This window comes from Crocodylus porosus, unplaced genomic scaffold (assembly GCF_001723895.1).
Source record: "Crocodylus porosus isolate Cpor-Errol unplaced genomic scaffold, CroPor_comp1, whole genome shotgun sequence".
Taxonomy (NCBI): Eukaryota; Metazoa; Chordata; order Crocodylia; family Crocodylidae; genus Crocodylus; species Crocodylus porosus.
This window is the reverse complement of record NW_017728931.1, coordinates 48011770-48021227: the sequence shown is the minus strand read 5'-3', so window position 1 is coordinate 48021227 and position 9458 is coordinate 48011770. Positions and strand designations below refer to the sequence as shown.

General features: G+C 44.9%; 1 protein-coding gene across 1 annotated transcript in view; it reads left to right on the top strand.

Moving 5' to 3' along the window:
- Positions 1 to 6: 6 nt before the first annotated feature.
- PRDM4 (PR/SET domain 4) overlaps positions 7 to 9458 on the top strand; it is a 38961-nt gene continuing 29509 nt past the window's right edge. Inside the window, exons 1-3 of the mRNA XM_019544799.1 lie at positions 7 to 16; positions 2197 to 2330; positions 5602 to 5787. Of these exons, the coding sequence (XP_019400344.1) occupies positions 2198 to 2330; positions 5602 to 5787 (319 nt within the window). The 5' untranslated portion in view covers positions 7 to 16; position 2197. The remainder of the gene's footprint in view (positions 17 to 2196; positions 2331 to 5601; positions 5788 to 9458) is intronic.

The following is a 9458-nucleotide window of genomic DNA, read 5'->3' as shown; positions in this document are numbered from 1 at the left end:
GCCCGATGCATCCCAGGTGAGCAAGGCGGGGGGGGGCGCCCTGCCTGGGGCCCGCGACACGTTACATTTATTGCGCCGGGAGTGGTGCCGCCCTGTGTAGGTTTACCCACACCCAGTAAGGTTTAGGGGTGAGTCGTGCCAGTAATGCAGACTGGCAGCAGGTGCTGAGGAGGGATCACGCTATTCGCTGGTGCGTTGTGCCATAAATGTAGCCGGGCAGTGGGTACGGAGGAAGGATTGTACCATTTGCTGGTGCGTCGCACTGTCCATGTAGACCATCCGCATGTGCGAAGTGATGATCATGCCACTCGCTGGTGAATAGCTCTGTACGTTTAGATTGGTCACAGGTGTGAAGTACTGATTGCACCATTTGCTGGTGCATTGTGGCATAAATGTCAGTCAGCTGCATGGGCAAAGCAGGGATCCCGCCATTCATTGGTGAGTGGCACCATAGATTTAGACCAGTTACAGGTGCTAAGTAACGATTACACCATTCACCGTGGGTCACACCATAAATGTTAGACCAGTTGCATGTGTGAAGTGATGATTGTGCCATTTGCTGGTGAATAGCGCCATGCATTTAAATCAGTCACGGGTGCTAAGTTACGATTGCACTATTCAGTGGTGCATCATGGCATAAATGTAGACTGGCTGCATGGGCAAAGCAAGGACCCCACCATTCACTGGTGAATAACACTGTCGGTCACTGGGACCTGCAGCAGTTGCCAAGTCACAGTTGTACCCTTTGCTGATGAATTGTGTCATAGATGTAAACCAGCCACAGGCACCAAGGAAGGATCACACCCACCATTCACTGGTGAGTTGCACCATGAATGTAGGCTGGCCATGTGTACTGCATAATGATCATACCATTCACTGGTGAATTGTGCTGTAAATGTGCTGAGTAATTATCGCTAGACAAAGATGACTGTTCAGCTATAAAAAGAGTCAACCAGCTATTAAAGTGAGTGCATGCAAACAACTTCTATAGCTGGGCCCTTGGATATGTTGGTATGTCGGTTCTATATGGATGCAGATACGGCCCTCGAAGGAGACCAGAAAGGTCTTCAGCATGGTGAACTTCTGTTGGCCACTTCTCCGAAGTAAAGCACTGTGACTGCCATCTCATGGAATGAATTTGGTGCTAGCAACAGGTGCCAGGCAGACCAGACTGGCCCTGTTTGTCTGTAGACTTGATTGCAATAATGGGTGATAAGAATTTGAGTTTGCTTTCCCTCCTAGCAAATAGACCTAATAGGGCAGAAGATGGTAGTGTAGAATCCATACTGAATTTATTCTTCACTTCTGCTGATCTTGACACAGCTAGTATGTTAATTTGTGATGGCAGCTTTCCTTTGTGTACAATGGGAACACAAGTCTCTGAAAAACTAGATTGAGACTGCCAGCTTGTCCTCTGAAAAGCATCTATGCTATGGAAATGATTTTGTCCTTCTTGGCCAGCACCATCGTGGTACTAATCAAGGGGGCAAAGTCTCTAGTTCAGCAGTTCTGAGGCAAAGCAAGATTTTGTGTGGTTCCGTTTCCTAAACACATAAGGGACACCATCCTTTGTTGAACAGAAATCAAAATATCAGTGCGGTGTTTGGTTACTAAAATAATTTGGTTATTGATAGTAGGTTGTCACCATCACTGTAGATGAAATTAGTATGGTTTGCTGTTTTTGAAATAGGTATTTAGATGACAGACGCTGTGATACTTGAGAGAGTTCCCATAGGTTCATCCAAACTAAATATAATTAAATAGACCTCCTCTTCCAAAACATAATTTGACAAGGTCACAGAAGTTTGAAATAGAATATCCATGGCGGATATTGGGTCATAATGACTATTGCTCAGCAATCTTCTTTCCTTCTTGGACAATAGCAAATAAGTTAGGGCCTTGTTTTGTTTCTGTTTTAAGCCAGTGTCTTTATTGTTTTTTGGTATGTGATATGATTCGTGGGTATGAAGGGCATGGGATGTATTATCTACAAAATGTCTTCTATTTGATAGCGAGAGAACTTTCTTTTCTGTTCAGTGAGGAAGATTCTTTTGAGGCTAAAGTGCCATACTAGTCTTAGATTTTTTTTTTTTTTTTTTTTTAAGTATGAAACATGTCTAATCCTGAGTCCGCATATAGTACTGACTACATATAGTTAACAAACTACGTGACCTGGCAGGTATTTTTCCTCCTTAGAATGAATGAAATGAACCTAAGTCCTGTGGGGATGGACCAGCTGACCTCATCCTCTGTGAGCAATGCCCTGCCTGTCTCAGGAAGTCACTTGGGACTGGCTGCATCACCTACTCACAATGCCATACCAGCACCAGGTAACAGAGAGCATTGTGTTTTTTGCGTTTTTCTATGACACTTGAAAACCAAACTACTATAACATGGGAAATGTTCAGAGTTGCATATTAGCATTTGGCTTTATCTTCTAACAGCTGGAGTCATTAGTGGATGATATGCTCACACAGTTGAGCAGGTCTGTGGTTCTGTCATGTGGTGGCATAAAGCTGCAGGTGGTGGGCAACTAAACATTGCTTGAATCAAAACAAGAAAGGATGAGTTCTAGGCCCCTGGCAGACGTTACATCTAAGATATAATTAACCTGTGAACTGCATCATAAATAATAATGCAGCCACATGTTCAGACAATTAACGATGTGACGGAATGGGAAACCAGGTACAAAAATATTCCACAGAATATGTGTAATGTTTTTATGGCTGGTTTCCATTATGTCTTAAACCGAATGTATGGCAGGGTAGCTAATTGTCGATCCAGCCCTGGAAGTACCCTGGAGTCACTTGGAGACTCTTGTGTGGTCCTGGTGTTGGGACTAACAATCAGCTAATGGGCAGGAGCAGTAAGATGATAGAAAAAGCAGTCTAGTGGTGTCTCTGGGATAAAGCACTGTGCAGCTGTTGAGGATGTGGGGTTCTGACTAGACTTCTCTATGGCTTGCTGAGTTGGGAAATTCTCTGGCCCCAAGTCTAGTTCTACTCTGGGATGCCCCCCCCCCTCTATTTTGCCCCAGTCCAAGTGGCATTGTGAAGCCTCCAAGCTGGCTGGAGGCTGATGCTATCCCAGGACTGGGACCAGCAATCGGCTGTGGGACTGCACAGGCTGATTGCCATGGGCACTTGATCCCCTGCATTGGCAAGTTGAAACGGTACAAATTTTGGCCCTAATGTCTATGAAATAGGATCGGATCCTTGATCCTAAAGTCAGGTGTCCCGCCACACATGGATAGACAGCATGATAGGAGGCATGATTGTTGGGATCAGATTCCATCATGCTATTCAAGGAACAAAATGCCAAGGAGTCTTGCACAGTTCCTGCTTGAAGGAAACTATTTTTGTTCTAATAGTGTTCATGGCCTAGCTGTGTTTTAATGCTGCATTCCTCTCTGTGATATTTTACTGCTTTGGTATGAGGTACATCTGAGAAACTTCCTACAATAGGTAAGGCATACTTAATAATGACTTATTTTAAAATGTGTGTGGTCTTGACCATAGAGAGCTACACAGATAAATGTCCATTACAAATATAATACAGGATCAACTCGTATATGCAGCAGAAAGTATTCCAGTCTCAGTTAGACTCTCCAGATTCTAGCAGAGGTGATCCTTTCTTTGGGGTACTGCTTGCTTCAGCCACTTGGACTTGGGGGGAAGAGGTGGGGTGTCCTAGGGTAGAACCAGCCCTGTAATAGAAGACTTTCCCAACTCCATGGAGTAGTCAAGTCAGAACCTCACATCTTCAGGAGCCACAGTGAGGCCAGCAGGATCACTGACTCCTGGCACTCTTTGTCTTGTGCCACAGTGAGCGCTTTCAGAAAAACAGTTGTTTACCCCGATATTGTCACGGTCCTTCCATGAGTACCCTAGCTTTCCCTGTCCTCCATACTCCTGTCCACCTTTTACTTCTTTGTCATCCCCATTCCTTCTGTTATCTCCTCTCTTACTATCAACTAACTACTTATTAGTTTGCCTTTTCCCCTGCCCCAGGCCTATAATGGGATGAAAAACACTAACAGCAAAGAAGATAAAAAGTAGATACTTGACAATGAAATGTACAAGATTTTAAAACTTTTCTTGGTTTGCCAGTTACTTAAAAATGTTAAGCAAGGTTCTGTTTAGTTGCCAACAATAAACTACTCAGAATGCTTGTATGTTAGGTTAAGTATATCATATTTACAATTATTTTAATAACTTTACTGTATTTACTCAAATGTAAGACAGTGGTTTTCTCCCATTCAGCATGGAGAGGACAGGATACCTCTAGTCTTAGAATTGAGTATGGGCCAGGCAAGCAGCTGCTGTGGCTCCAGATAGGGCCAGGTAGGGGGTGTATGGTAGAGTATGGGGAAGAGGTGTATGGTGTGTAGGAGCACAGGGGGGAAAGGTGGGAGGGAGATTTCAGGGAAAGACATGCATAAAGCAAGGGGGCTATAGAGGAAAGGACATGTGGAGTAAAGGGAGCTTGGGGGGGGGAAAGGCATGTGTTGTATGGGGGAACATGGGGAAAGGGGGTGCGCAGGGAAGGGACATGGGGAGGTGTGCAGTGCAGGGAGGAACATGAGGGAAAGTGCACAGTGCTGGGGAAAGCATGGGAAGGGGTGGCAGGGGGAGCACAGGTGAAGGGACTCAAAGTGCAGGGAAAGTGGCACAGGGCATGGGGGAAGCGGAGCCCAGAGGGAAGAATGCAGGGAGAGGGCATGGAGTGTGTGGGGTGGGTGGGGAGGGGTGGCAGGGAGAGAAGGGAGAAAGGGCATGTTGAGCAGCAGGGGAACTGCTGTGGCTCTGGCCCTGACTCCAACTGGGGTTGAAGGCTGAAGCCAGAGCTGCCACTACTCCTTGGTCCAGCCAGGTGCTCTGTGCTCCCAGGGGAGATGCAGCAAGAGCAGCTGCAAAGCTAAGGGGGGAGGGGGGACAGGCATAAGAAAGGGACAGGTGGTAGGAGGGAGGAGGCACTGTGGGGATTGCTGCTTGCCCCTGTACCTGCCTCCCTGCTGCACAAGGTAGGGGGGAACAGGGGGAGTAGGACAGGGTTCTCCCCCTCTTCCCCTGCTACTTTTCCTGTGTCAGTGGTGGGAGGAATGAATTTAAGATGACCCTCCAATAACTAGATTCTGTACATAGAAAATTTTAGGAAATTTGTTTTAATTTTCCATGTCTACAATCTAATAATTGGGCAAGTCATCTTAAATTCAGGGTTGTCTTAGATTCGAGTGAATGTGGTAATTTTAAAGAATTGCTTCTTGAGTATACCAAAATAGAAACGGACAGTTACTGGGAAGTCTTGCAGGTGGAGAGTGTGCTTTGGGACTCTGGGAGCTATTTAGGTTTTGGGTTACTCTTGGTTACATTACAATAAAAGCTCGGACCTTTCATTATAATGGAGGGTTAAACCTATGGTGGCAAAGATCTAAACTTTCAAAGTTCTCAAGGGAGCTTTGGCTGCATAATTCCAATTAAAGTCAAAAGGAATTTTGACTATTCTTGCAATGCACTCCTAACCCCTTAATAAACATTTGGTTGTGTGTTCACTAAACTTGAATAGCTCCACTGAATTTTAATAGACATTTTCTTCTTGCAGGCTTGCCTGTTGCAATTCCAAACCTGGGCCCCTCCTTGAGTTCTTTGCCCTCTGCCCTATCTCTGATGCTCCCAATGGGTATTGGAGATCGAGGAGTGATGTGTGGTATACCAGAGAGAAACTACACCCTACCTCCACCACCGTACCCTCACCTGGAGAGCAGCTACTTTAGACACATTCTACCTGGTAAGTAGCATGGCTCTGACAACTAAAGGTGAGATCTCTCTTAAGGGAGTGCCGTACCAGAAGCTTGATAGCTTCTACTATATTAATGTGACTGAGAGAGAATGTTCTACATAGTATTCCTTATCATGGATCCCCTGAATGCTCCCATCTTTTGTGCATCTGTATACCACTGTATAAGCAATACATGGAACCACCATGTTGGTTCAGTATACTAGATATTTAATCCTTACCTCTGTCATCTACTCCCCTTGGTTCAGTATTCTGTTTTACTTTTAGGCTCACCGTATATATGTTGACATACATGAGACTGTGTATTTCAAACTCTGCTATTTTCATTCCATTTCCAGTAGACCTTACTGCAAGATCAGTGTAAATTTAAGACTAAGTTACGGTAACTTCATCTAAGAACAGTTTCATTTCTAGCATTCCAGGGGCTTCTGTATGAATGGTTTTATCCTGCTCATCAAAGAAAATAAACCTTTCAGCTGGAAAGTCTGGGGATTTCTCATCCCACAAAATTCTCTTATTATTCTCTAGCTGTTGTGATTGGCTTGGCATATTAGTTCCTATTACCATTTCCCCCTTCTTTCCAGTTCAGGTCTGCATTTTTATTTTTGTACTGTAATGGTTTTCCGTGTAAGCATGTTTTCATCAAAAGGTATGGATTTTTTGTTTTAAATTGGGTCCTTATGCTTTATGCCAGGAGTATTCAACCTCTGGTTTGTGGGCCAAATGCAGCCCGCAGAGCCATCACATCTGGCCTGCAGGGCTCCCCATGGAGCAGGAAATTTGGTACCAGGGGAGTAGTGGCCATTAATATGGTTACTCTCCACTTGCCAAATTCCCAAACCCCAAGCCCCATGTGCCCAATTGCAACTGCGCCATGCCCCCTTGGGCTGAGCCACGCTCCTTTTCCTTGCAGGGCCAAGCTACACCCGTTTTCCCCCATGGGGCTGGATTGAGACAGGGACGTGCCTCCTTTTCCTGCTTAGTCTTGGGCCATGCATGCCCCCTTTCTCTTCCGTGGGGCTAAGCTTCAGTATCTTTTCCCTGTGGGCCAGATTGCAGCTGGGCTGCCCCGTGCCTCACTCTGCATGGCTGGATGGTGTCTACTGTGTTGGTCCCGGTGTCAGATCAGGACCACTGGTGGGATCTGGCCACAACAGACAGGGCTCTGCCCATCCACCCTGCTGAGGAAAAAGGTTGAGCACTTCTGCAATTCTACAGTTCTGACTGACAGTGAAGAGCAGAGAAGAATGTTTTGCCCAAGGTCACATAGTGAGTCGTCATCTCAGCCTTGATTTGAAACAGAAACATGTTAGGTGATACCAGTGTGGCTCGTTAATTCCAATCCAGCCACTTAACAAGCAGTGGCTAAACTCGCTACCAGTACTCTTTCATGCTGAATACCTGTCTGTTTTATGAATATAGCTATAGTCATTGCTTCTTTGTTCATTTCTTTCACCACCATCTTCAGTGAAATCAATGCTGCCTAAAGTCGTCGTCTTTTTTTTTTTTTTTTTTTTCTTTTTTTTTTAATTCTGCTTATTTTTTAGTTCAGGTCCTAAAGTTTATCATTATTTCACAGAATTCTTTTGTTGTCTTCTTACTGTCTTCCAACCAGGAACCCTTCTTGATGAAACTGCTTAGTAATGTTATCTCCGAAAGTGTATGAAACAATTTGAATAAAACTGGCCTTTTTATTATTGTCATCTTGGCATAGTCAGTATTTTTCTTTGTGTCTATTAACTCTATAGGAAGAATATCTATATTTTTGTATTAATGAGGGAAGTTGACAAGAAGCCTGTTACAGAGCAAAAGGTTGCTATGTTTGTGAGGGTTGAAAAAGTATTATGCTGGCTGAGATTCTGTAAGTATGCTGTCTTCCTGCTGGTATTAAAACAGTTTTTCACAGTTCACTGTGTTGTTGCAGTAACTCCTCTCCCAAAGACTTCTTAGTTCTTTCTCCAGTGAATTGCACTAAAATCCAGTCCATTGTTTCTCTGTGTTTTGAGTTGTTATAAACCTGTTAGTTACTAGGAGGCTGTTCAAAACTGCCAAAAGTAGTGATGCAGTGATTCACAATTCAACTCCTTAAACTAGTCCTTGACATGAGATGAAGAGGCAGTATACTCAGCCTCAAGGGAAGACAGCAAATGATTTATGTTGCTTGTGAAGGATGCTGTCCAAGCTGATCCAGGAGGACACCTGATGACTTCTTGAGAAGAACAGTGGTGGGACTTACGAATTCCTTTCCTCTTAGCCAATAAGATTTTGAATTATGAATGTGGGGGTGTAAGTTGATGCATCTGGAAAGCTTCCTCCTGTTTCCTTACTCCTAGCAAAAATGTATCAGTGCAAGGTGTGATTTTTAAATCCCACTGGCAGTCTTTCATCCTTTTGGCTTTTGAAGACTTGGATAAGGTCTCTTAAACACAAGAATGCAAAGGTTGCTTATATCTAGAATGTATATATTTGGGGGGGGGGTGCCAGGAAGTCTATAACATATTGCCAGAAGCCCAGCCATCTTGTATTAAATTTACTAGAAAATTGGGGTCTGGACAGATATATATGTGAGACCAAAACTCCTACTCCAGTTTGAAATACTTGCAGTTTGGAGTGCTTTAGGCCTGGACACATGAGCATATAGCTGCCTCCTGGTTGAAGTACTTCAAAACATGATAATCTGCAGCTTGGAGCTGCTGAGTAGAGATCCCAGCTTCACTTTTGGCGCTGAGTCTTAAAATTCCTGTCCAGAGAATACCAACAGATCCTCTCTTGTTCAAGATAGAGTGTTGCCACCGACCTGGGGCTTGCTTTCTGCCCTCTCCCAGTTTATCTGCCAGCTTCTGGGCTACATTTTGGCAACTTTACAGTGCTGTAAACCAGGCATTCAAAAGGCACCTTCTCAAGCTGTGCTGTGTGTTCAGTCTATCTGAGTGTCCAAGCAGGACATGATAGAAAACCTCCTTCTTTGGGGCCACCTGCAAGTTGCTTATATGAGCAGTAAGGGGTAGATAGTCCTGTGGACCCATGACAGCAAGGTGTGGTGGCAGAACTTCAAGATGAGCAGGATCTTCCTGGCAATCTGCACTGGCTTCTGCGTGGGCAAGTTCATGGCTAGACTGGCTGGCTGAGTGTGATGCTGGAACTGCATCAAGATCATCAGTGGTACCCTGCTGCTTGCTATATGTCAAAGTACATCAACTGCAGAGCACAATAAACCACCCAGAACAGAACTGGATGGTCAGAGGGTTTATGGCTGCTGTGGTCTTTAGGTATTAAAGCTTGGTAACCGTTATGGCAAGGGGAGAGATGTCCTTTGGTACTCCCTGTATCAAGATTCATCCTATGACTGGGCAGTTAGCATTAGGGGCTATAGGCTTTACAGGCAGGGGGATAGAGAAGGAAGGAAAGGTGGGGGTGTGGCGTTCAGTGTCAAGGAGCAATACGCATTATCTGCCAGCAGAATGGGGTCAGAGGAGGGGCAAGCTGAAGTGCTCTGGGTCAAGATACAAGGGGGCCATGGGGAGAGGGATCTAATGGTAGGGGTCTACTACAGACCCCAACCAAGGGCAGGAGCTGGATCGGGAATTTTCGGGCCAGCTTGCAGAGGCACTTAAGGCAAGGGATGTAGTTGTCATGGGTGATTTAAGTTACCCGGACATCTG